Genomic DNA, 27,981 nt, shown 5'->3' on the forward strand with positions numbered 1-27,981 from the left:
GTATTGAGGCAGTTACAACTTCTGGAGGCAAGTTGTTGTTGTTGTTAACCGTTGTTAAGTTAGTAAGTGAGTCCTGCTTCCCCACTGACTTTGCATCACATGAACCCCGGGACGCTGCAACTTTCATAAATGCACGCCAGTTGCTGAACGTCTGAATTTTGGTCACGTGACCTTGGGGTGTTGCAACAGCTGTAAGTGTGAAAAACGGCCATAGGTCACCAGTGCCATTGGAACTTTGGTCACTAAATGAAAGCTTTTAAGTTGAGAACTACCTGCAAATACATATTGCTTCTTCCCCATCCCTTCACTAACCATCCACCTCTCATCCTCCCTCTCTCTCGAGTCTTCAGAAAAGCAGTTTTTGATTATTTCTCCTAAATTCTGTGTCTTCCAAGAAGCTGCTAAGACCTGTGAATTCTACAAGTGGGGTTTGCAACGGGTTGAGAAAGTCAGAGCCACTGTACGGTCAAGAATGTACTCTCTGCATGGATTGAACTCTCTACACAGCTAACATTTCTAGTAAGAAACAACTACGAAGATTCCTCAGCTTATGATCACAATTGAGCCCAATATTAATGTTGCTAAGTGAGGCATCTATTAAGTGACCTTTGCACCGATTTTACGACCTTTCATGCTACCGTGGTTAAGTGAACCGCTGCAGTTGTTAAGTTAGTAACACTTCGTTGTTACTACCCGGGACCCTGAAATTGTTATAAACGTAAACCAGTTGCCAAGCCTCTGAATTTTGACATTTTGGGGAATGCTGCAAGTGTGAAAAGCGGTTGTTAGCCACTTTTTTCAGGGCGGCTGTAACTTTGGTCACTAAACGAACTGTTTCAAGTCGAGGACTTCACTTTAAAACCGATGTTTATTTTAGTGAGATGTTGGTACTTTAGAACACAATTTGAAAACCACAATTCTTTAAGGCATCAGGTCTTCCAGATCGAAACCAGCCACCGAGAATTTTCCAATAACATGCTTCAAAGAGGACAAAGGTGTTACATAGCCACCTGCTCGGCTACATTTTCCTTTAATCAGTGTCTCTCTCTTTTGTTATCCGACGCTGTGATATCGACAACCCTAAGACTCTTCCTTAAAGTTAGAAAGGACGCTTCTTTCAACCATGGCTAGTCAAGGCTGACCCACAAGGAATACGGCGAACCAAAGGCAGGGATGGTTTAGAAAGGGCCTATCTCAGCACAGCCGTTGTTCAAACGGTAAAAAAATAAAACAAGCTGTCATTCCTGAGTTTGCAAGCAACCAGGAGTGGGATTCAGCCGGTTCAGACTGGCTCGAGCAAACCAGATGTTAATTTGTAACCAGTAGTTACAAGGACTGGCTGGCCACCCCCGCTTCCCCCCCCCCCAGGAGTCTATACACAGCCCGTTCATCATGCCAGATAAGTGTACGGCCCACGCAGCGGCTCTGAGAGGGCGAAAAATGGGCCTATCGGAAATACCGGAAATGGGTTTATTTCTGGCCTCTGGAGGGCCTCCGGAACCCAGGGGAGGCCGTTTTCACCCTCCCGGAGGCTCGAAAAAAGCCTCTGGAGATTGGGGAGGGTAACAACACTCCGCCTGCTGCTGTGGTGCAGGAAGCCGACTAGGCCACGCCCCCATGGCCGCGCGCCCCCAACAACCGGGCAGAGAAACGGTTGTTAAAATTTTTCAATCCCACCCCTGCAGGCAACATGCTGTACCTACTAAGAAAACAACAGCGAATTTCAAAATCTCTTCAACCAGAAGATGTTTGATATAAAAGCAAGAACTGGTGAATTAAATCCCTGTCTAAAAAGAGGGCTGAAATATAACTGTTCGGGAGCATCCTCAAGGCTCCCGATTTCCGATGCAGAAATTTATATTCCTCATTTTTCTAATATGGCTTCTGATAATATTAAGAGTTTACGATAAGATGGAAATCTATGGATCCAACCCCTAAATCTTTGACTCATTTTATTTACAATGGGAAACCTGCTTCTTGACCTATCAATAAATAACAGGATGACGTGTGCCTTCTTCCCTTTCTTGTAGGCATCATCATAGGTTAACCAAGAGACTACGGTTTAAAGATGGTTTAAAAACAAAATAGCAAATGGACTCTGGGTGGGGCTCTTCATCCATCAATCTCTGGTGCAGGCATCGTTTTAAAATGAGGATTCTTTTCCTTCTGTTCCAAGCTCAGCTGAAGAGGACAAAATGAGCTTGCCAACAAATTCCGGCCTGCGGGACTCATGACAGAATCGGGCCACTGTGCATTGACTTTAGGAAGGGAAGGACAAAATGCAAATGTATTAAGTGTTGTTTTCACAGAGACATTTACATTAAACGACGTTAACAAAAATGGCACAGGACGATATACTTAGTTAAGGGATGGAGAAAGGAGTTGCCAAGAAGATAAAGTTACTAAACCACTAGCTTAGCAATGTTATATATATACATTGCGTTAGTCGCTATTATTATAGTTGTTATTATAGTTGCTAATGAGAAGGAAGGACTCCCTGGAGAAGAGCCTAATGCCGGGAACGATGGAGGGCAAAAGAAGAAGAAGGGGACGGCAGAGAAGGAGGTGGCTGGATGGAGTCCCCGAAGCAGTCGGCATGAGATTAAACGAACTCCAGGGGATAGTAGAGGACAGAAAGGCCTGGAGGAACGTTGTCCATGGGGTCGCGATGGGTCAGGCCCGACTTTGCAACTAACAACAACAACATTATAGTTGCTTCATTCCCCACCGTTTTGCGACACGTATTTTAAGTATCTCTCAATCTGTGTAATTATATATGTCGGAAGGAACACATTAATTTAAGCTCCTTGACTGCATTGCCAATAAATATGTATGTTCGGGTGCAATTTCTCCCCCCCCCCCTCTTCTTATTTGTTAGACCGAGCTAGGCTGACCTTGCCACTACAAAACCATCTGTTTCAGGAGACAAAGCTTAGAATTGCTATTTGGAGGCCGAAGGACTGCACTATCTGCTGTAACATTCTGCCCTCCAGTGGCCTCTGCCTTGCTTGTCGAAGTCACCATTTCAGCACTGTGGGCGACGGACAGCTCCTTTTTGCAGGGGCAGCTCCGGATGATGTCACACTGCACAGCTGCGTTGGATTTTCCTACTGGGTCGGCACACGCCTCGGTTTGAGAGGAAGCCTCGCGCTTCCCCTTATCGTTCACGCCCGACATCGGCAGTCCAGCTCTGCGCAACGTATCCTTTCTTGGAGTTGTGGCGAGTTTCTGCTGGGGTTGAATATTGGTTTGATTCCAGTGCCTGCCATGGAATTGGCGAACGTCCTCTGGTCCTGAGCAGGGATCGCGGGAAGTCCTTGAAAAGGAGCCTTGGGAATCCGACGACGCTCCTTCATCGCGCTCCTCTGGTTTAGACTGTTGAAATAAATTGGAGTCAGTGTAATTCTTTTGACAGTGGCCGATAAATGACTCTGGTTTTTAAGGGGTCCTTTTTATTGTTCGTATGACCCTTTCAAATATATATATATATAAATGATAAAATTATGGAAGAGATCTGTATAATGGAAGAGAAATGATAATGGATAATGGAAAGGAGCCGATTCCAGCTTCAAAGCACAGCCAATAGTTTTGTTTTCCACTAATCCATTAAGTTAGCTGGAAGTAATGGCAACGATGCTATTAGCTATTCTATTTTCATGTGTATTATAGAGAGGGGTTCTATTGTAGGAAGTTAGCACCCACCAACTCCTAGAAAAATGAGATATTTTAGGAAATATTAAAAAGGGCAGAATGTTTCCCCTAAAAGGGAGGCAGAAACGCAGCCCCTCTCCCTCCTTTGTCAATGGGCCATTAAGGCCTGGGTTAGTCTATTCTACATAACAAAGATCTACCTCCTTCAAGCAGAGCCATAGTAGGAATTGCTCAAAGCCCTCTACGCATCTCACCGCATGGCCCCTGGGAAGATTACATCATCCAGCAAGGCTCAACCAAGCCTGGGACACTGACAACCTACAGTGTTACTCCTGCATGGCCCCTTGGAAGCCTGACAACCAATCAGAATACAAGCTTAAATTCAAAAGGCCAGAGAGGGCATAAAACCCGAGCATTCTCAGCATCTCTGCCCTTTTTTTTTTCAAGATCTTCAAGGCATGTGATCCCCATTTTCCCCAGGACCTCAAACCATCTGGTCTTGTCCCCCATTAAAACCATCTTTCCAAGCAGCCGCCATGTTTCCAGTGTCTTTCTCCCCACTTGGAACTGAACCCAGGCTGACGTTTCTTCCAACATATGCGTTAAAATAATTTGCAGGAGGATTCAAAATCTGGAGTGGGCAAGTACTTGAACAGCTTCAAGGAAGCTGTGTCCTTTACCTCGTCAGAGGAAGAGCTGGTATGTCTATCTGCTTCCTCTGGAGAATAAGTGGGCGACTGGCTGCTTAACTGGGAATCATCATCTGAAGAACAACAACAAAAGTTTGTTTTGAGGCACTCCAAACAGTAACATAGGGTAGTCCTTGACTCAGAGCCACAATTGAGCCCAAAATGTCCATAGCTAAGCAAGGCATTGTGAAGTAAGCATGCCCCATTCTGCAACCTTTTTACCATGGTGGTTAAGAAATCACTACAGTTGTCAAGTGAATCATGCAGGCATTGAGTGAATCAGGCTTCATCCCACTGCCTTTGCTCATCGGAAGCTCCCAAGGAGGGTTGCAAAGGATAATCCCAGACGGTATGGGACAACTCGGCATGGCCAACTCACTGAGGAACAATTTACCAATGCTATTTAATTATTTAAAATATATGAAACAATTATTTTCATTTTTGCCATTCATGTTTCATTCTGTCTCTCCTTTTGCACCCTTTCTTTAAGGACTCTATTCCACTATTTCTTTAATATTAATGTAACTCTTCTACTGCAGCCAGTTGTCCTGCGACAAGTTGGACACGTTGGTGAGTTGGCCGTGGTGAGTTGGCCCTGGTGAGTTCACTGTGGTGAGTTGGCCTCAATGAATTGGCTGTGGCGAGTTGGCCATAGTGAGTTGGCTGTGGTGAGTTGGCTTCCATGAATTGGCTGGGATGAATTGACCATGGTGAGTTGGCCCTGGTGAGTTTTCTGTGATGTTGGCCCTGGTGAGTTGGCTTCAATGAATTGGCCGTGGTGAGTTGGCCATAGTGAGTTGGCTGTGGTGAATTGGCTTCCATGAATTGGCTGGGATGAATTGGCCATGATGAGTTGGCCCTGGTGAGTTGGCCGTGGTTAATTGGCCCAGAAGTGGGTGTCATATACTGTAACAACCGGTTCTCCCAGAACACAAAAATGTGAGCATACACGTGGCAGCAAACACATGCCGATTATATGGGGCAGGATAACATCGGGGCGGGTGGGTGGGCCCACCACTGGTTAGAACTACCGGTTCACCTAAACCAGTCCGAACTACCAGCAGCTCACTTCTGAACTGGCCATGGTGAGTATGCCATAGTGAATTCGCCGCGACGAGTTGGCTGTAGTGAGTTGGCCGTGGCAAACTGGCCAGGGCAAATTGTCATAGAGAATCCAGGCCCCCAGGATGCTGTAACCATTGTACATATATGGTGTTTGCCAAGCACCCAAAGTCTGATCACGTGACTGTGGGGATGCTGCAACTTTCATTAAGTGTGAGAATTGGCAATAGGTCAATTTTTTCAGTGCTGTTTTAACTCTGGTAATTAAACAAATGGTTGTAACTTGAAGTCTAACGGTAACCCTTTTGATAGGTGCAAAATGTAGCTCAGCAACTTATCAGCTAGATTTTTTAAAAATTTCCTCCAGCGGCATACCGATATCTCTGCTGCCAATTTCAATACCCCCTCTTTTCGGGATATCCCTGCATCACAGCCTTGTAGAACCTGCACAGCCAAATTTTGTTTATCCTTGGCCCAGGAAATTAAAGGCACCTCCGTATTTTTGTGCAATACTGAGCTGTAGTATATTTGGAATTAAACTGTTGGAATGATTCAACAATTTAAAAAGGGGGAATTCCCTTTTTTAGAACCACAGCAAAGTGTCGAACAATCATTCTAACAATATAATTCCAGTTCAGTACTGCACAGAAATGGTGGAGTGCCTTGAATGTGGGGATTACGAGGTAATAATACTATGTATTTATGTGAGTTCTTGGCTCACTTCTACAGCTAGTCGTTACAGAGCACGGATACGCAAGCAAACAAACAGCCTATTTCTGACTCTTAAGAAAACAGTGATCAGGCAAAGGAGGTCCCTACCTCTGTAAGGCCAAGTACGAATAACATAAAATTATGAAATGTTAATAAGAAAACAATGAAGATATTAAATGATCAATCACTGTATGATGCCTTAAGATTGCGGCTAGCAACCTTCTTACTCCATGGATCGGAGGCAGCAGCGAGGGGGAAGGCAGGGTGTGTGTGTGTGTGTTTTGTATGTGCAACCCAATTCCCGCGTGTGTGCAAATAAAGCTTTGTGCGCTCACACGTTGCTTGCGCGGCCCAATTTCCAATGGGCCGCGGTCTGGTAGTGGTCCGTGTGGCCTGGTGGTTGGGGACTCCTGCCTTAAGACAGTGCTTCCCAAACGTTTTCCTTCGTTATCCAAAAACCACTTTCCTTTGTTATCCAAAAATCAGAAAGTTGTTTTTATCCAACGTAGGTAAAATACAGACCGTGACCCGATAAATGCGCGCATGACAAAAGCGCGCCGACAAAACTGTGGCGACCAAACTGCGACATCATAAACGCACCAACAACAACGTGCTGACAAAACCGCACCCACAAAAGCGCGATTTCAGTTAAGGTAAGGGTTAGGTTCAGGGCTAGGTTTAGGGATTTCAGTTAACGTAAGGGTTAGGCTTAGGGTTAGGTTTAGAGTTAGGTTTAGGGTTAAGGTTAGGTTTAGGGTTAGGTTTAGAACTCGCGGTTATTACTTGTTTGTTGAAGGCGCACTTTTGTCGGCGCACTGTTGTCGGCGCGCTTCTGCGCTCATTTGTCAGCGCAATTTAGAACTCACGGTTTTCTCGCCGCGATTTTGTCGGTCGCGCTTTTGTCGAGCGCGCATTTGTCGGTGAACCAATACAGCCATCCCTGTTGTGATTGGGTAATGGGTTCCGATGTCATGACCCCCACCCCCAAAATAACTTTTACCCGATTTTGGATAAGTCACCCAAGTTTGGAAGGCCGTTCTTTAAGATGACTTAGAAGTACGTTACAGATCCTGTTAGGAGTTTTCTATTCTTAAAAGGGGTATTAAAGTCAAAGAGCAGAAGGCCTCTTTTTTCCCTTCACCATTAAATTCAAGACAACTAAGATGGCAAGATGAGAAGATGGCTGTTAATGAATTTCAAATTAAAACTCACCGTTTTGCTTGCTTTGCTTCCAATGCTGATCAGAGTCACTGTAAAATTCCTTATCCAGCTTAAAAAAAAATTTGAAAAATGATATTAGTATAATTTTTGCCCCAGTTGCTTTTATTTAACTTCTCTTTCAGGTCTTGACATCACGGTATAAATAATTTGCTCACAAATATTCTATTGTTTACAACATAATGTAGAAATAATTCTTTCCTTACACTGTTTCTCGGTGTGTTAGTTCAACTACAGGTAGTCCTCGACTTATGACCACAAATGAGTCCAAAATTTCTGTTGCTAAGTGAGACAGTGATTAGGTGATTTTGCACCCATTTTACCACCTTTCTTGGCAAGGTCGTTAAGTGAATCACTGCAGTTCTTAAGTTAGTAACATGGTTGTTGGGAATATGGCTTCCCCGTTGACTTGTGCTTGTCGGAAGGTCACAAAAGGGGATCTCATGTCACCAGGACACTGCAACCGTCATAATATGAGTCAGTTGCCAAGTGTCTGGTTTTTGATTATGTGACCTTGGGAATACTCCAATGGTTGTAAGTGTGACATAAACAGTCACTTTTTTTTTAGTGCCGTTGTAACTTTGAACCGTCAGTAAATGAACTGTTGTAAATTGATCACTGTTTGCACACCCATTGCAAGAAAACTCGATTGCAGAAAATACGACTTCAGCAACAGAGTGGTAAACAATGTTCTACTCGACTCCGTTGTTACAGCCTCAAACCTTCACAGCTTCAATCTCAAACTGTCTACTGTGGACCTCAGTCAGTGGTGGGGTTCAAATTTTTTTACTACCGGTTCTGTGGGTGTGGCTTGGTAGGCGTGGCAGGGGAAGGATACTGCAAAATCTCCATTCCCTCCCTATCAGCTGGGACTCGGGAGGTAGAGAATAGATGGGGCGGGGCCAGCCAGAGGTGGTATTTACCAGTTCTCAGAACTACTCAAAATTTCCACTACCGGTTCTCCAGAGCTGGTCAGAACCTGCTGAATACCACCTCTGACCTCACCCCATTCCTAAGAGGTCCTTAAAGGGGGCGCGCATAAGCGCACCAGCGTGCCTACCTTCCCTGTCTTACTGTCCCCATTTATCTGTATTTACTTCCTTTCTTCATGTTCATACCTATACTTGCTATCTTGTACATGTTTGACAAACAAACAAACAACAAACACATTTTCTGAAGCCTTCGCTAATGTAATTACACAATTATTCCATTAAGGGAACCCAAGTTTCTTTCCTATTTGGTTGAGGATTAAAATCCTCCTACGAAGGAAATGGGTGCCCCATCTGGTTAGAAAGGAAGAGCAAATGTGTCTTTTCTGCTTATTGTACAAATGATCTTCCAGCATGCAAAGGGCAGATTGTTTGGCATCTGCTCCTGTGTAGCTGCTGACTGCTCATATGCTCTGCACGCAAATCAGCTCGAGAGGTTATTTGTTTTATATAACTCCAGCCTTGTTCCCGTGGCAAGCTAACAAAACGTAAAACAAAAACAGAATGTAAAAGAGGTGTTGAAAGAGTACAGAGAAAGGCGCAACAAAGACGATAAGAGTTCCTTTTAAAATGTTCTTAGAAATAAGAACAATTATTATTTCAGAAATAATTACAAGCAGCTGGGAAAATGTACCAGGCAACTTTCTTTGAATGATTCGCTTCTCATCCAAGAAGCTTCTTCAGCTCTGACTGGATGGTGGGGAATGGAAGGATTTATATTCCTTGCAGACAGCTGGTCATTTGCATCATTTTAGAGGGTCGTTGAGGCCACTTGGAGGTTTGTCTGTATCTTCAGGGTCACCTGAGTGATGCAAATGGTTCCTGTAGTCTGCAATTTTTTTTCCTCTGGGAATCTATTCCTTCTCCCACACCATTCCGGGGGGGGCTCATCCCAAATTGCATAGCTCAAAGTCTGGAGACCCTGAGGACACAGATAAACCTCCAAGTGACCTCAACGACTCTCTAAAAGGATGCAAATGACCAGCTTTGTCTGCAAGGAATATAAATCCTTCCATTCCCCCACCATCCAGTCAGAGCTGAAGAAGCTTCTTGGATGAAAAGTGAAACGTCTTCAAAAGAAAAACCAGAAAGCCTTTTGAAAAATCAGCTTTGGGATAAGCAATGGGCCTGGATGGTTGAGAATCTCCATAGACATTTCTTTGAACAAAGTGTATATCAAATTTTACCGTTTCATGGGCGAAAATCTTCAAATAATCCATATTGGGACCTGATTGGTCTTTCTTCCTGCTGGAGAATAAACCAGATTTATTCCACAAGTTAAACTTATCATTGTTAGGGTACAGTACAGTTTAGGAAAGTTAAGTAAATAAGGTAAGGATAATTCAATCATTGTTCTTAGCAAGTTCATCTCATAAGCATTCAGTAAGTATCTGACTTCTTTTAGAAGTAGGAAAATCTAACGACAGGAACCTACTCTAATATGTTTGAATAATACAACAGGAGTCCCCAACCCCCCGGGCCATGGATTGGTACTGGTCTGTGGCCTGTTAGGAACTGGGCTGCAGGTGAGCGAGCAAAGCTTTGCCCGCACATCTGTGGGATTTATGTTGTGCGTGAAACCATCCCTCCCCGCCTCCAGTCCGTGGAAAAATTATCTCCAATGAAACCCTGGTGCCAAAAAAACTTGGGGACCGCCGTGTTGCAGTATAAAATATAATACACCAAATACAACTGTAATGCTGAGATAAATACTTAGGCCCTGAGCTAATACACAAAAAAATGTATTTGCTTGCAGTGGTCAAATCCGTTTTCATTTCTTATATTTAGCACTACAATAGCATTGCTATTTTCATCCCGGATGAAAGAAGACTGGAGAAATGTTGCAGCAGAAGAAGAGCCAGTGTTGTCCCTAATATGACACATTAATGGACATCATCCACCTCTTCTAACTTTTTGTGGTTCAGAGCATGTTGTCCAGGCAAATTGCACAATGATTTCAAAGTTGGCTTGGAAAACTAAATCAGCACTGAAGAATAGTTTTCTGGCATAATAGGTGCCAGTAATTGCTGTCATAGATATGTCTCCTCAGCTCCTTCCTTCCTTCCTTCCTTCCTTCCTTCCTTCCTTCCTTCCTTCCTTCCTTCCTTCCTTCCTTCCTTCCTTCCTTCCTTCCTTTTTCTTTCCTGCCTTTATGAATTTTACAAATAATTCAAAGTGGCAAACACATCCAATGCTCTTCCTCCACCTTTTTTCCACGCAACAACAATCCTGTGAGGTGGGTTGGGCTGAGAGACGGTGCCCAGCCCAAAATCACTCAGCTGGCTTTTGTGTCTTAAGGCAGAACTAGAACTCGCTGTCTCCTGGGGATTGGCCCAAAGTCACCCGGTTGGCTTTCCTGCCTGAGGCAGGACTAGAACTCAGAATCTCCCGATCAGTAGGCTTTAACTACGAAACTGGATCTCTTTATAATAAGCAAGTTGGTAAATGTTGATCATGAGACTCTTGCTGGTCACTTGGACTGTAACTAATCAAAGCTAGTCGCTTAGTCTATGAAAATAAACATTAAGCTGTAATAGTTCAGCATTATTTTGAAGTTTATCCTCCGCTGGGAAAAAAGGAACAATATTTTTGAAGACAGAAATTCTGTGTGTGTGGGCATATTAGAGCTGTTTTCCTGTAATCAGTGTTTGATCGTGCTTCCCTCGTAGACATCTTATAAGAGTATCGCACAGAGTAGGCCTCCTCCGAATTCCATCCGCCAGTCAGTGCCGACTGGCGACTACGCGGAGGAGAGCCTTCTCAGTTGCAGCTCCGACATTATGGAACAACCTCCCCGTGGAGATCCGTACCCTCACCACAGTCCAGGCCTTCCGCACAGCCCTCAAGATCTGGCTATCCCGTCAGGCCTGGGGATAGGATTACTCTCACCCCGCCCAAATGTTGAGTGAATGTTGTGTTTTTATGGATAATTTTCTTTTATTCACGATTCTTTTTCTTTTAAGTCTTGTCTTGCACTCCCTTCCCCTCATTGTTGTAAGCCGCCCTGAGTCCCCTCAGGGAAAAGGGCGGCATATAAATCCTCAATAAAATCCTAAAATCCTAAATAAGAGTACTTTGTCACGAACTGTGTGAAAAACCCTTATTCTGTAATACTTTTCTTTATGTGAATGAAAATCTTTTTTTAAAAAAGAAACACCTTACCTGTTCTTCAAGTAATTCTTTATAGGTTTTGGTGCCTTAGTACATTTCTTTTGTTTTTTAAAACCTCCTGCAAAACAAAAGAAAACGAAAATCTTAAAAATACGTTTACATGATAATGTTAAAAAGAAAACACGGACCATAATTCAGCTGCGTGTTTTTCCCTCCTTCAGCAACCTCTCCATTAATTTCAGTTACTTATAAGTTTACTAGCCTGCTACTAAAATGAAAAGGGATCCTCCCATAATTTCTACAGAAACATTCATTTTTATGATCATTTACACATCAAAATATATCTCAGTCATTTAATTTAACATGACACTAATTAATCAGTTGGCCCCTCCATATTATAAGGCGTGTTTTTATTAATATTTTTTTTATTATTTTTTTCCTTTAAATAAGATTTTATTGGTAAAACGAAAATACAACATCCATAACTTGTAAAAAACAATACAACTACATTTCGAGATATTCCCATACTATCAAATCATATAAACATCAAAGGTTAGGTATCTTATTCCTTCCCTCCCTCTTCTCTTCCCTCATTTCTTCTTTTCCATACCCTATAACTACCTGCATGGAATTAGCAATTAAACTTCATTTTAGATGAGGCGAGAGGATTTATAATCCTTGCCTCTTTAAGCAAGGAAAGGAAAAGAGAACCAGGTTGTCCTCAGCAGAGGAAAATATGTAAATGTAACAAAGGTTAGAGGGGAGGGAAGGAGGACAGTAGGGAAGTCAGGATGGAGAGGAGAAAGGAGAGTAACAGGAAAGGCAGAAGAAGGGGGGAAGGATAAAGAGGAGGAAGAGAAAGAAGAGAAGGGAAAGAAGGTGGGAAGAAAGAAGGAGAGAAGAAAGAGAAGAAACTGGGGAGGAAGGAGGGAGGGAAGAGGAGAGGGTAGTAAAGGGAAAGAGGGAGGGAAAGAAAAAGAGAAGGAGAGTTGAAAGGAAGGAAGGAAGGAGGGAGGAAAGGAGGGAGATTAAGAGAAAAGGAAGGAGGAGGGAAAGAGGAAGGGAAGGAGGAAAGGTATGTGAGAAGGAGGGGGGGACCGAGGGAGGGAAAGGAGGGGGAAGGAAAGGAGGAAAGGAGAAAAGAAAGGAGGGAAGGCAGGGGAGAAGGAAGTAAGGGGGGGGGAGGGAAGATAAGGCGTGTTTTTAATTCTGCTTTCAAATCTGTCAAATGCAGTACACCCAGTGGTGGGATCCTCCGGTTTAACAACCAGTTCGGTGATCGCGCGATTTGCTGCGCGCGCAATCTGCCTCTGCGGCGCGAATCAGCTGAGAAGATAAAGGTAGGAAAATAGCGCGGGCGGGCAGGTGGGCCCGTCTGATTGTCGGGGTGAACCAGTTTGATCCCAGCTGATCGTCAGTGCTACTAGTTCGCCTGAATCCCACCCCTGAGTACACTGATATTGTTGGAGAGGAACTTTCCCAGTCAAGGAAGAGGGATCAAATAGGGAATTAGTAAGGACTCCTTATATAAACACAAGAGAGCAAGGTCTCCCTTAAATGTCTTTGAGCTTTATCTGGTCTCTCTCAGGTGAATCTGCCAGTTTGGGAACATTCCTGTATTATAGGCAGAGAACAATAAAGTACCTACTTTTAACTCTACATTTGTGGGTCTGATCGTTTGTGCCTGACATAGTCAAAACATTTTAAAGGTAACATCCTCCAACATCACAAGGAGAAGAGCGAGAACCAAGTCATAAATGTTCTCATCTCATTCAGGTTTCATAGGACAAACAGGCTGATTTGTGGGATGCAGAGATTCATTTCTCTAGGCCGAATCTTCAGGATCCAACCAAAACAGCATTCTCTCTTTTCTTTGGTTAATCATGATTGCCGTTGACATGTTTGGGAAATCACACACAAGGGACAATATTGCCCCTATGGTTAGTGGTATTGTTTGAATGCAATATATTGCAAATGAGTGCAATGATGCACCATTTGGAGCCCATTAAATGGCTGGTATGAATGTGCGTTGACATGGGGGTAGGGGGGTTACCTCTCTCAGACCAATTAGATCGCACAGGTTAGGTCTCCTCCGGATTCCATCTGCCAGCCAATGTCGGCTGGCGACTCCCCGGGGGAGACCCTTCTCTGTTGCAGCTCCGGCCCTCTGGAACGAGCTCCCTGTTGAGATCCGGACCCTTACTACCCTCCCAGCCTTCCGCAAAGCCACCAAGTCCTGGCTGCTCCAGCAGGCTGAGGGGGGGGGGGGGGGGGCTGAGAAGCATTTACCTCCACGGAAATTGTGAATGTTGGTTTTGTTTTTAATATGTTGTCTTTGTCTCGTTTTCCCCCTTTCCCTTGTCTTTTGTGAGCTGCCCGGAGTCCTCCGGGAGTGGGCAGCATACAAGACAAATAAATAATAATAATAAATAATAATTACTTTCATTATTTTTTATTTCTTTTATATTGTGCTTTTATTGTCCTTGTAAGCTGCCTTGAGAGTAGGCGGCAATATAAACTTTCTAAATAAATATACAATTAAAATATAGGCCAGCAAGACATCCCTGCAATTTTTAACTCTTTCCCCACCCACATTAATTGCCTGCCTTAATAAAATTAAAAAATCTATATTAATCAAGTGCTAATCAACCCCTTAAACATAAACCCTCCTCATTGCATTTGCTACTTGCAGTGTTGTTACTTACCTATATTATCAAAGAACCTGGTAAGTTTTTGCTGATCAGAAAACTCTACAGGATTTCTTTTCTGGACACTGCAGTGTTTGAACTGATTCCAAATTGGATTCTGGTTTATTGCATTTAAGCTTTGGTTGTTAAGGGTGCAAATCATTTCTGGAGCTGTGAGGATGCTTGTGAGGTCCCTCTCAGCCGCCCGGTGGGTAGGACCTGTCACCTGTTGCGTTTCTTCACTGTCGTACAGGCTGGGTTTACCGAAGATTTCTTTTGCATTGCCAAAATCTGTGAATAGCTGGTCAATATGGCTTTTGTTAGCAAAAGAACAGTAAGACTGAGAAGGAGGAAACGTCAGAAATTGATTTTCTTCTTCAAACATGCTTGCAATTGGCTGGAAGTTTGCATCTTGGTTAGTCTTTATCTGGTCGTTTATAGTACCAAACAATGATTCTTCTTCGTTTGCTTGACTGTTTCCAGAATCCTTATCAAAGGAATTACCATATCCTGGACTTATTGGGGGGGAAAAGATGAAATGTGAATTGTTGGTATGTTACAGACAGTATCAATGTGTAAGGTTTTAAAATTTATTTTTTACTCAATATGAAAGAGGGATTTCTCGCTCATATGACATTATGTTGGGGTTTATAAATCTGCAATAATTATAGATTTTTATTCATAAACCAAAACTGGAAATCTGAGTTTCCTATATTTCATTTGAAATATTTTGTTTGACAACTGTGATTAACCAGTCTAACCACTGTATGTCACTGTGGCTCCATTAATGCCAGGAAAAGAGGTAATGAAAATTACAGGAAATGATGTCAGAGTATAAAATACCTAATGAAACATCTAATAGTTTTTAAAGGTTTTGATTTGTACCATGACTGGTGTTATACCTAATATTTTAAACAGATCAAATAGAACCAACAATGCTGTATTTAATCATCCATTCATTTATCTGAATGTGTACATTTCAGAAAAAAGAACTGCCATACTCTTTACATTTGATAATATTCTCTTTAATTTGGATATTACTTAGGTAGTGCTCAAATACATTTAGCTTTAGGTATTTAAGCTCATGTGTAAATACGATAGTCTAGCAAAATGAGCAAGACAGCCGGAAGATAAGCACAATTCTGATTTCTACATCAGACACGGCTGTTTTATTTTCAATAAAACAGGCCACTTTTGGGGGATTGAGGAGAACTAAAGTAAGACCGGTATAAACTTGATCTGTTTCCTGCACATAATCTCAAACAATAGCATAAGACTTCAACAATATAATTGTATATGTATGTGAAATATAATGAAATAATAATTGATTAACCCCCACTTTTTGTAAGAAATTATAATTTTATTGAAAATTCACACGGAAAAATGACTATTACAAAGCAAGGGGTTTTCCCCACAAAGATGAGGACGCATTTAAAAGTAGGGCAATACAATTAATAAATAATCTATTTTTACCTAGGCAGTTGCTGAAAATATAGACCAACTTGTGCTTCTGAATCTGGTGCAGAGAATTCTTCTGGCCTGTATGCTGTCGTAGAAAACCAAGAGTCTTCTTCTTTATTATTTACTGGCCAAGAAGACCCTAACTCCTGTCAATATATTAGAAAAAGGTTTCATGATCTTCTAAGAAATTTGTTCATTTTATAAACTTAACTTCAATAATAGGAATACATTTTTTTCTTTAGAGAAAAACTGGCCAACAAACAGTTTATTCTTTTACTTCATGGAACTGTCTAGTAATATGCATTTATTTGTTTTATGATGCCTGTATTTTATTGGGGTTTTTAAGGGTTTTTTTATTATACTGATGGATGTATATATCATTTTAGTATTATTTGGGGAAGGGTGATTGACTAGAGCCATGCAATGAAGATGAAGCTTATATTAAAAGCCTTCTATTCTACAAAATAACATTAGAATTGCTCTAAAATTCACACCATAAACACAAACCATTATGTTACATCTGACACAGAGATACAAGTGATAAAGCTTTACTGAAAAAGCCCTTACTTCAGAATGAACACTGGCTTTTTCATAGAGGTATTTTCTTCTACTATCCAAGATTTGTTCTTGTATCCTTTGAAGAAAACAATTTAAAAAGCAAAGTAAGTCATTGGTGTATTTAAAAAACAACATACGATTTATGCATTTTAAGGTAGAGGCAAATTTGTTTGAAACAAACTTAAAACATTTACCTCTGTAGGATAATCCTATTCAGGTCTACTTAGATTTAAGTCCTGTTTTCTCCAGTTTTAAATAAACGTGCATAAAATTCTGCTAACAGTTAACAAATCTAATGCCCCTTTAGATCTGGGAGTAATTTCAAGACTAACAACCAAAATGGATTTTGAACCATGGTCTTTTGATTTCTTGGCTTCAGCCCCATCTGCAGTGATCTTGGAGCCCAGGAAAATAAAATCTGTCACTACCTCCATTTCTTATCATGATCACAATATCTTATGGATATAAACAGCCCTAAGATTTCATTACATTTCATTCTTCTTTACATGGTCCACATCAATTTTAATGCAAGGCAATACTTGCAAGAAGGAAATGATCTGGAAATCTTAGTACTTTAAGCATACTATGGAAAAATAATTGGCAATGACAGTTATCGGGGGTGGGGGAATTGCACTTGAATATGCAGACCATGAAAGAAATGAAAACATTTCACTAAAATGTGAAAAGATAATTGACATTTTATGTACCTGTGCTGGATGTCATCAAGGGACAGCTTAGCTGGTCTGCATTCTGGTGACTTGGGAAAATCTACGTTTTGCTTTCTCAAAGGAATTTGAGTTTCTCTGTTAATATCTACATGAATTGGCTTTCGAATATTCTCTGTAATTAAAATGAAGATTATTAGCAAGATTACAGCGAGTTAAAGAGGAACAGTATATATCTATCTCTATCCCTCTATCTCTATTTTATATATCTTTCTCTATCTCTAATGTTTACACCTCTGTATCTCTATATTTATATTTAAAGGGGAAGAACCTGGCCAGTTTTTCAGATTCAGATCCAAATAGGTAATTGCCATGAGATCTTAGGGAAAAAAGGCAGCTACTCTATGGAAGGTAGACAGATGTTTTGCTCATGATCTTGTGTTTCAAAGCACCTGGATCCAAACGATTGTACAGCTCTAATTCCCACTAGCAATTGACAAACACGGTATTATGGGATAGAGCCGAGGTGGCGCAGTGGGTGGAGTGCAGTACTGCAGGCCACTTCAGCTGACTGCTAGTTCAGCAGTTCAGCGGTTCAAATCTCACCAGCTCAGGGTTGACTCAGCCTTCCATCCTTCCAAGGTGGGTAAAATGAGGACCCGGATTGTTGTTGGGGGTAATATGCTGACTCTGTAAACCACTTAGAGAGGGCTGAAAGCCCTATGAAGCGGTATATAAGTCTAACTGCTATTGCTATTGCTATTATGGGTTACAGCTTTTTGTGCCCAATTTCTACTTCTAATTATGACAACAAACTTGAGGTTCGGATGAAAAATATAGTTGATATTTGATGAAATGAATATTGAGGCTACAGGGCAGCTAGGACTTGATCATTTCCTAACAAAGAAGAGGGTGGGTCAAATTATTCTCCAAAACACCAGGGGAAGGCAGGACAAGAAATAATGGATGGGAGCTGATCAAAGAGAGAAGCAATCTGGAATTAAGGAGAAATTTCCTAACAGTAAGGATAATTAACCAATGGAATGACTTGTTTCCAGAAGTTGTGGGTGCTCCATCACTGGATATTTTTAAAAAGAGATTGGACACTTGTCTGAGATGTTCTAGATTCTCCTGCTTGAGCAGGGGGCTGGATTTGAAGACCTCCAAGGTTTCTTCCAACTCTATTCTATTCTACTCTATTCTAATCCAGTCTTTTAAAATTTAACTTTGTCCGTGAAATACTTACCAGCATTTTCTTTCTTTGTAGAGATCTGATTAACAACGTAGAGATTGAGAAGGTCCAAACTGACAGCTGAGCTTTTCAAAGGAGATACTCCCACTAACTTCATCTTTGACTTAAGTTTCTCCTTTTCAAAAAAATCCTATTGAGAAGCGGTAGCAGTTATCACATATATGTTCATATGGGACATTTTGCGACCTTCTGGCAAGTAAAGTGTGTGTGTATTAGATAGATAGATAGATAGATAGATAGATAGATAGATAGATAGATAGATAGATAGATAGATAGATAGATAGATAGATAGATAGATGATAGATAGATATTGATATTGATATGATTGGTTTTTGACTTTTCCTCTTAGAAACTAACATGGACCTGAAGGGTACAACGGCAACTTTCTGTTGTGGTTAAACTATGAGAACTGTGATGGGTCAAAAATCACACAGGATCTTACAGTAGATTCCTGAATTTTCTTAGATCTAGTTAAACATCTGCACAACAATGATTGATGATTTTAAAATATATCAATATATCTGAAAATAGCTACCATGCTATTCAATATATCTGAAAATAGCTACCACGGCTCCATTGTTATAGAATATGCAAACTTCCGCATTTGATTCATAAGTTTTTTTTATTATAAAATTATTGCAATGACAACAATGAGGATGATGAAGATTTCTAGCTTACACATATTTTTAAAATTGTAATCATTAGTTACCTTCTGTTTTCTTCTCTCTTTGGTAAGCATGATTCTTCGACTAGAAGTTGGAAGAGAGAAAAGAAGAAGCATTTTTAGAACAGTTGAACGAGTGGTTAAAATGAAGCCAGGTGTATTCAACCATTAAGTCACAAGTTATTATTAATGGTGTGTTTTCCTTTCATTAAATTTCTTGCCACTTAATTCAAAACTTGAAATTTGTGGGAAGGCATCAAGGAATATTTGAATATTGTTAAATGTTTTTTGAACTGTTCTGTTTACAGCATCATTTTTTTCAAGCCTTTTCTTTCCTTATTACTATTACTGTCATTATTAGATTTTTATCCCATCTTTTTTTCCCTTCTCTATATTCAAAGTGGCAAACATACTTAATACTCCTGCCACCTATTTTCCACAAAATAATCCTGCAAGTTTCTTCTGAGAGAGTGATTAGCCCAAAGTCACCCATCCAAATTTCACAATCACAAACTGTTCTGCCAACACCTTAACTACCATACCAACTAGCTTTTATTATCGTCATCAAAGCTTTGCATCATATATAATTTATGATAACAACTCATACCAACAATTAGCATAGTAAATATTACATATTATCATACTGTAGTAATCATCATTTGCTATTAATGTATGCATGGCATAATTCATTATGATGTATTTACTTATTCAACTTATACAGCCCCCTCTCTCAATCAATGAACCTGAGGCTTACATCTGAAAATATATATAATTAAAACACTGAAAACATTTAAAAAACAATAACCATTTTAAAACAATAAAAAACCTGAATAAAAATATGAAATAAAAGTATTATTTATCTGAAATAAACAAACATATGCATCCCAATCTATGGCTATTGATTGGCATGATTAGCATAATAAATATTGCATATTATCCTATTATTTTAATCATCATTTGCAATGAATGTATACATACATGGCATTATAAAAATTCACTATTTTATATATATATATGTATATGTATGTGTATATGTATATGTATATATGCATGCATACATGCATGCATCTATTTATCTATTTATTTATATGTCTCTAACTGCCCATTTCACTCAATGACCCTGGCCATCATAAAATTCAAAAAATGCACACTACAATTAAAACAATAAAAATAATTTTAAAAACCCTAAATAAAAAAGATAATTATGTGAAATAGGTATAGGTATATATATATATATGTGTGTCTGTGTCTGTGTCTATATCTATATCTATATCTATATCCATATCTATCTATCTATCTATCTATCTATCTATCTATCTATCTATCTATCTATCTAGTGTTTTTTTATTTGTGCTGATAAATAAATAAATAAAGGGAGACTAGTATAGATCTATTTCAAGCTATTTAGCTCTCATCAGCTAGCCATACCCTTACTGGGATTCGAACTTACCAGGGGTTGTGACTCTAAATATATATATATTTATATATAAATATATATTATATATTAGATTTTTACAACCCCCGGTTCAAATCCCAGTAAGGGTATGGCTAGCTGATGAGAGCTAAATAGCTTGAAATAGATCTATACTAGTCTCCCTTTATTTATTTATCAGCACAAATACAACACAAATGTAACAAAGGCAACAGTAAAAATATTGGGTTTCTGTCTGGATGGTTTCTTATGACGAGCCGATGATGGACAGAGAATGGAAGCAGTGAACTTCCTCCCATATTTGGGCATACCAGGGGTTGTGACTTTAAATAAATAAATAAATAATATATATATATATGTATGTGTGTGTGTGTGTGTGTGTGTGTGTGTGTGTATATATATATATATATATATATATATATATATATATATATATATATATATAATGTATTATACCGATTTGCATCACAAACAGCTTATTATCATCACATATGTTTAAGAATGAATAACTACATAATTTTTAGATTTTTAAATCTCTCAGACAAAGTTTCCATTACTTTTTGAATGGGAAGATAATATTTTTTTTTTTAAAAAAATGAAGAACAACAAGAAGGAAGGAGGACTACTCAAAGCATGGCTGTTATCGTCTCTAACATTATAGTTGCCTGTTTCTACATTTCCTTGTTGTGATACCGGGAGATGCTTGGTTGATTTTGGAAAATTAGCCTTTTAGAAAAATGAGTCCGCAGATATTTTGGATTTGGGGCAGAGATGAATATCCCCATAAAATAGGCCATAATGGAGGCTGTGAGGTGTTGATCTGACTTCAAAATGGAGAAATCTGAGGGTTTTATCCTAGATGTCATTTTCCCTCATGCCAACATTTTTAAATATTTCTGGACTGCATTTCCCTGCCCTGCAAAAAAAGAATATAATAACAGGGAGGTCAATAAAACAGAGGAATTTATCCAGTCCTAACAGAGCTGGCAATAATAATAATAATAATGATGATGATGATGATAGTGATAATAATAATAATAATAATAATTCCTGAAGTGCAGGCAGAAGTTCAAAAGGGAAAGATCTGCCCCAGCTTTGAAAATCCAAAATAAATTATTTCTAATTTTTTTCCCCTCAAGTACTTCACAGGCCTGGCAGTGTAATAATTGGAATTTATTTTAAAACCCGCTTTTTGTTGTTAAGGGGTAAAATAAATGTGTGTTGTTGGTGAGGTGGGCTGTGGGGTGGAGAGTTATTCTATCGTTTGTCTTTTTTTTTAATTTTAATTTTTGTTTTATATTGTGTTTTTATGTCCTGGTAAAGCTGCCTTCTTGTGCGAGCGTTGGCAGCAATACGAATTTTCTAACTAAAATAAAAACAAATAAATAAAACCAGAAGGGGAAGGAAGGCGCATTGGATACTTTCACGGCCTTCCATTGTTTGTGATGTCTAATAAAGGCTGGATACAAATTAAAATAAAATAAAATAATAAAATAACCCAGCCTGAAAGGAGAGAGTAAACCTTAAAGGAGACAATATGTCCCCTCATGACAAAAAAGGGTTAGGGCAGTTGTGTCATTGTGAGGCCTTTTTGGCTTCACTCACCGCGACCCGCCAACCCAGTTCATTTCCCCTTCGTCCTGCCAACGCCACCCCTGACAGGGAGGCCACCCAGACGGCCTGAAAAGAAGGGAAGGAAAAAAGAAAGAAAGAAGGGAAAGAGGCAGCCCCTGAGGAGAAATGTCGCTCCCCCCAACCCCTCACAAGTCCAGTGGGGATCACAAGAATGGCTGAGGGAAAGGCTTTCCTGGGTGGGCTAGCTTCTTCCTGAACCCCCGTGGGCACCCCAGGAATTGATTTTTTTTTTTTAAAGAAAAAAGATAGAGACAAGGAAATAAGGAGCAAAATGGGTGGTTGGGAGGGAAGAAGGGAAACAGATTTGGGGAAGGGTGTGCAAAAATGAGGTGCATGAGCCGAATTTTCCAGATTCTCCGTTCGGCATTTGCAAGCAAAGTCCTTTCATGCACATGCATAGAATATTATTTTATTATTTTTTTATTTTTTTATTTTTTTAATATTTTAATATTTTATTGTTTTATTGTTTTATTATTTATTTTATTATTTTATTTTATTATTATGTTATTTTATTTTATTATTTTATCATTTTATTTTATTTATTATTTTATTTATTAGTATCCCGCCTTTTACTATTTTTACAAATAACTCAAGCAGTCAGACATATCTAACACCTTCTTCCCTATGTATGTTATGTATGTATGTATGTATGTTATGCATGTATGTTATGTATGTATGTTTATTATGGTGTATTATGGTAATATATTATGCTATTGTATTATGTATTATTATTGTATTACATATTATTATTGTATAATATATTATTATTGTATATTGTATATTATATTGTTATGTTATGTTGTTATGCTATGCTATATTGTATTATTCTTTATTGTGTTACATTATGCTGTTATGCTATATTATATATTACTATATCTATATTATATAGTGTTATATTATGCTATATTATGTTATAGTATATTAATTGTACTATTTTATACTATATTATATATGCTATGCTATGCTATGCTATTCTATGCTATACTATACTAATACTAATACTAATACTAATACTAATACTAATACTAATACTAATACTAATACTAATACTAATACTATACTATCAGTGGTGGGTTGCAGGTGGTACGCCCCGGTACGGGAACACCGGAGCCTACCCAGAGCACCAGGTACCATTCCAGTACGGTGCTCCGGAGGGCCCGCCCGCCTTCCTTACCTGTCCTTTAAGCCTTTGGCGCTTCCGCGCATGGCATGTACGGCATTTGTGCAATGCTCCGTAAGCAGCTGGAGCATCTCGGAGGCTTGTGGAGGCATCGCAGACAGGTACGATGTGTACACACACCGCGCGCGCCCATGTAGGCAACGCCAGGATCCGTAACCCACCACTGTATACTATATTATACTCTATTATTATAGTACATTATATATTATTATATCTAACCCTAACCCCCATACTATACTATTAGGTTTATATTAAGTTACGTTATATTATGTTACGTTGTTATGTTATGTTACGTTATCATTATTCCAGATGTGGAAGGCTTCTCCTACAATTGGCCAGGCTGATTGCTGTCTCTCAAGGTAGTCTTTGACTTACAGCTATTCATTTAGCGATTATTCAAAGTTACAACAGTGCTGAAAAAAGTCACTTATGACCAATCCTTGCCTTTACAGCCGTGCAAGTGCTCCCATAGTCATGTGATCAAAATTTGGGAACCCGTCACTATTTATGGTGGTTGCAGCATCCTGGGTCCCTATGATTGCCACCCTCCCAGAGGGCTTCTGATAAGCAAAGTTAATGGGATCAGCTGGATTTACTTAATGACCATGGGATTCACTTAGTGACTATTGCAAAATTGGGTGTGGTCGCATGATGATTCACTTAAAAATTGCATTGCTTAGTGACGGAGATCACAATTTGTGGTGGAAAAGTCATGAATTCTCTGTAAGTAACTATGCACATTGCTTAACCTCCCCCCATCCCTATCTGCATCAGGGTTATTCGAAGAAATGGGTAAGATAGGAATAAAAACTGCATTGTTTAATTGGATTTTTAAAAATGTATGTACGGTATTTTATTAATGCACTCTCTTCTTTCTTACCTCCCGTAGTTTGGACTGGACTGTAAAAAATGAATTACTCTGTTCTTTTTGATATTCTTGGCTCTTCCCAAACCAATAACCCTTACCAGTTTTTTCAACGCAAGTTTTTAAATTTTTTTCTTTAAATGTTGCTTCCCCCCCGCCCCCGAGTTTAGTTTTTAAACAGGAGGAAGCTAAAGGTCACACTTAGCTTGCATCAATCTTTTTTTTTTTTGTATTTTAGAAGCCCATTAGTCGTAATTCTATTCCAAATACAGGAGGAGTTATTGATTATTCAATAAAACAGGAAAGACAATCAAGTAAAACATGCTTACACGGCTGGTTTCATAAACAGATGGAATGAGGAGAGCTTGATCTTTTATATCATTTTAAACGGAAATGCAGATGAAAAGGTACAGAAATATGAGACAGGATCATACAGTACATAGGATCAATATGTATTCATTTATGTACTAATTTTATAAATTTAATATATTGCCCATCCCTAAATGACTTTGCATAGATAAAAATGATAGATCTATCTATCATCTTCTACAGTATCTATCTATCATCGCTATCTATCTATCTATCTATCTATCTATCTATCTATCTATCTATCTATCATATACAGTATCTTTCATCTACAGAATCTCTGTCATGTCTGTCTGTCTATCTATCTATCTCTCTCTCTCTCTCCTATCTATCATCTATCTATCCCATCTATCTATATGTCTATGTCTATATCTATCATCTATCTATCTACCATCCATCTATCTATATGTATGTCTATATATCTCTATCTATCTATCTCTATCTATCTATCTATCTATCTATCTATCTATCTATCTATCTATCTATCTATCTATCTATCTATCTATCTATCTATCATCTATCTATTATCTATCTATCTACCATCCATCTATATGTAGATTCTCTCTCTCTCTCTCTCTCTCTCTCTCTCTCTCTCTCTCTCTCTCTCTCTATCTATCTATCTATCTATCTATCTATCTTTACAGCAGAAAATAAAAAGCATTTTTCTCATCCTTCCATGCTTCTCTGTTTCTGAGTCCTGAGCAGGATAATCCCTTGTAGCTTCTGAATAAAAGGCTCCTAATCTCTGGCCGGAAATAAGCAGCTCAAGGGATCAGAAACCCGTTTTATGATCAGCAAGAGGAAATTCTTATGAAAGAAGAAAGATGGAGAACGAAGGTTGTGGTGGTAACACTGGAAGATTTATCAGCTTTAGAAGTGTCTCAGAATCAAAACAGTGGGTGATAACCCCTCTCTGTTTAATAACACACATCGTAAGATTTTTATTCTTTCTGTAAGTCTGTAACTTTCATTTATTGCGTTTATAAGCCACTGAGCCACCAAGACTCTATTGAGGCAGGTAAAAATCTGGTTAAAAATCTGATTAAAAATAAGTAAAAATAAATAAGCAACGTGCATAGCTAAACACACTTGCCATCAACATAAATCAAAAGAAAAATATTTTCACTAAGAATCATCGGAGGAAACATTCTAGAGAGCTAACTTTTGAGATGTACAGGAAGTGCTCCACTTATGACCACAAGAGAGCCCCAAATTTATGCTGTTAAGTGAGACAGTTTTTAGCGTGTTTGCCCCCCCTCCCCTTATGACCTCTCTTGCCACAATGTCTATGTGAATCACTGCCGTTGTTAAATTAGGGTTGGACTATGAATCCCCACCGATTTCGCCGGTCGGAAAGCTGCAAAAGGTGATCACGTGACCCTGGGACAGTGCAACCGTCATAAATGTGAGCCAGTTGCCAAGTGTCCAAAATTCTGATCACATGACCTCAGGGATGATTCAATTAGTAAGAAAAATGGTCAAAACTCCCCCTTTTTCAGGTCTGTGGCAACTTCAGATGGTCATTTAAACGAATGCTTTTAAGTTTTTTTTAACCTGTAAAAAAAAAAAAGTCACATTTTGTGTTGTGCTGATCGGTCCTCAAATGATAAATTTACAAAAGGGGACAGCGTTAATCTTTGACATGGATTGTTATTTAGCTCATAAACCAGAACAGATGTTTATATGTCTGCATCGTTCGTGAAAGGAAATATACAGATATATATCTCTCCACCACCACCACCACCCCCAAGATGATAATTACCACTCTGGGGTATTGTTAACACCTGAGCCTTCATTGGACTATTTAATGCAAGTGAGAAGTTCCAGGTAGGTAAACGCCACGCTGTATTAATGTCAGAAATAATTGCCTTTTTGTCCTGAAAAATCTTGATTTCCGAATTGTTTCTTCCAGCCCCAACTTTATTGGAGCCGAACCAAAAGCACAGGCAGTCCTCGACTTACGGCAGTTCAAAGTTACAGCATCACTGAAAAAAACCCTGACTGATCATTATTTTTTATTGTTTAAAACATGTTCTTAGGTTATAAGATAAGAAACAAAATGCAAAAGTCAATAAGAAGGCAGTGGGGTGTGGGGGGGAGGGAAAGAAAAGCGAGGAAGGTTTTTTTTTAAATTATCATTATTCAAGGTTTTTAAAATTATTATTATTTAAGGTTTTTAAAATTATTATTATTTTATTGTTTTAAACGTTTTATTAGGTTATAAGATACAAAAGTAAATAGGAAGTCTGAAAAAAGTGACTGTTTTTCACACTTATGACCATTACAGCAATAGCAATAGCAGTTAGACTTATATACCGCTTCATAGTGCTTTTACACTCCTCTCTAAGCGGTTTACAGTGTCAGCCTCTTGCCCCCAACAATCTGGGTCCTCATTTCACCCACCTCGGAAGGATGGAAGGCTGAGTCAACCTTGAGCCGGTGAGATTAGAACCGCTGAACTGCAGATAACAGTCAGCTGAAGTGGCCTGCAGTACTGCACCCTAACCACTGCGCCACCTCGGCACATACACACACACACACACACACACACACACACACACACACGATCAGGTGATCAAAATTCAGACTGCTTGGCAACGGACTTCTATTTATGACGGTTGCCGTGTTGCAGGGTGGGTCCTTTTGCGACCTTCAGACGAGGCAAGCCAAAGGGGAAACCAGTTTCACTTCACGACCGTTTTACTAATTTACCACCCGCAGCGATCCGCTTTTAACAACGGTGGCAAGAAAAGTCATCAAAAACTCACTTAACCAATGTTTCACTCAGCGTCAGAAATCTTAGGCTCAATTGTGGTGGTACGTTGAGGACTAGCTGTATTTAGTACTATTTTTTTACAACATGGGACTATGTTGTTAGGAATACCTGCACAGGGGGTCCTCAGCTGGTGACCTAAAGAACTAAAGATTAAATGGGGAAATGGGGCTTTCTCCCTAAGGATGAGGATATTCGCTGCGAACGTGGTACTATTCAAACAATTACCCATCTTTTACAATGTCCTTACAGGATGACTTTTTGGTGGAAAATATCTCTGCCATTAATGTGGCCCAGTACTGGGCTAGAGCGATATAAATCTATATTTTATTCAAGCTTTTCAAATGTTAAAATATTAAATTAAAAATCTCCCCTTTGCTAGTTCCTGCGTTTCTAACATGAGACGAGACATGGAAATGCCAGCCAGAACAAAGGATCACGGTGAGAAGAAAAACTTATCCAAAGAAAAGGAATTTTTTTGAGGAGCCACCACCAAGATGGCCTTGTACTCACCGCGCTCAAGTCTTCTTAACCTTCAGACAGGTGAGTCACCTGAGCCGCCTAGGTGCAGGCTATGACTCAGGGGCCACCTGCAGTGGAACATAGAGGTATTCCCTTGAGGCATCCTTGGTGCTCTCTGAGCTTGGTTCTTGTTTTTCGCAGACGTTTCATTACCCAGCTAGGTAACGTCATCAGGGCGTCCTTTGCCAACGTTCCCTGCAGCTGCTGCTGTTGTCACAGAGTTACTGTGCAACCAGGATGGATAGAAAGATCAGCACCTGAGCCTAGCTACATGGAGCACAATTAACCGAGGCCATCATCCAGTCTTTCTCAACCTTGATGATGAGTGGACTTCAACTCCCAGAATTCTCATCAGTGACCACGTTGGCTGTGGAATTCTGGGCTTGGAAGTCCACCCATCTGGGAAAGGCCAAGTTAGGAAACAGCTCTTTAAGCCAGCATTTCTCAACCTGGCAACTTGAAGATGGGGGGCCTTCAACTCCCAGAATTC

The 27,981-nt window shown here is 39.7% G+C and overlaps 2 protein-coding genes across 5 annotated transcripts in view; one reads left to right on the forward strand and one right to left on the reverse strand.

Annotated features, from left to right (window-relative positions):
• Positions 1-24,477, forward strand: part of SLC2A13 (solute carrier family 2 member 13) — a 141,882-nt gene extending 117,405 nt beyond the window's left edge. The window contains exon 10 of one of the 2 annotated variants that reach the window (XM_087722341.1): positions 23,855-24,477. In XM_087722341.1, coding sequence (XP_087578467.1) covers positions 23,855-23,871 — 17 coding nt within the window. In that variant the 3' untranslated portion in view covers positions 23,872-24,477. Of the gene's footprint in view, positions 1-12,665; positions 12,865-23,854 lie in introns of those variants that run through there. The other variant, XM_087722340.1, reaches the window with a different exon arrangement.
• REDIC1 (regulator of DNA class I crossover intermediates 1) lies at positions 1,033-27,940 on the reverse strand. Of its 3 annotated transcripts, none has more exons than XM_087722343.1 (12): positions 27,483-27,940; positions 18,764-18,803; positions 18,049-18,184; positions 16,845-16,977; positions 16,147-16,213; positions 15,592-15,725; positions 14,137-14,633; positions 11,483-11,549; positions 9,508-9,568; positions 7,326-7,383; positions 4,332-4,414; positions 1,033-3,375 (listed from the first exon to the last, which is right to left on the reverse strand). In XM_087722343.1, exons 2-12 carry the CDS (start codon positions 18,791-18,793, stop codon positions 2,902-2,904), a joined length of 1,740 nt encoding a protein of 579 aa, XP_087578469.1. In that variant the 5' UTR covers positions 18,794-18,803; positions 27,483-27,940; the 3' UTR covers positions 1,033-2,901. The 3 variants fall into 3 exon arrangements, with proteins under 3 accessions (XP_087578469.1, XP_087578468.1, XP_013914933.2); XM_087722342.1 differs by lacking the exon at positions 27,483-27,940 and adding an exon at positions 21,756-22,181; XM_014059458.2 differs by lacking the exon at positions 27,483-27,940 and having other exon boundaries at positions 18,764-19,276.
• Positions 27,941-27,981: the final 41 nt, after the last annotated feature.

This window comes from Thamnophis sirtalis, unplaced genomic scaffold (genome assembly GCF_051295495.1).
Source record: "Thamnophis sirtalis isolate CommonGarterSnake01/CBP01778 unplaced genomic scaffold, rThaSir2_p1.2 scaffold_9, whole genome shotgun sequence".
Taxonomy (NCBI): Eukaryota; Metazoa; Chordata; class Lepidosauria; order Squamata; family Natricidae; genus Thamnophis; species Thamnophis sirtalis.

What these genes read in the sequence shown, in the direction of transcription:
- REDIC1 (XM_014059458.2), bottom strand. Translation starts at nt 18,835, where the DNA reads ATGCTTCTTCTTTTCTCTCTTCCAACTTCTAGTCGAAGAATCATGCTT. An exon ending in TACAAAGAAAGAAAATGCTG is followed by an intron (nt 16,978 to 18,048) that starts GTAAGTATTTCA and finishes TTTTAATTACAG; the next exon opens with AGAATATTCGAAAGCCAATT. An exon ending in CCAGCTCTTCCTCTGACGAG is followed by an intron (nt 3,376 to 4,331) that starts GTAAAGGACACA and finishes TTATTTCAACAG; the next exon opens with TCTAAACCAGAGGAGCGCGA.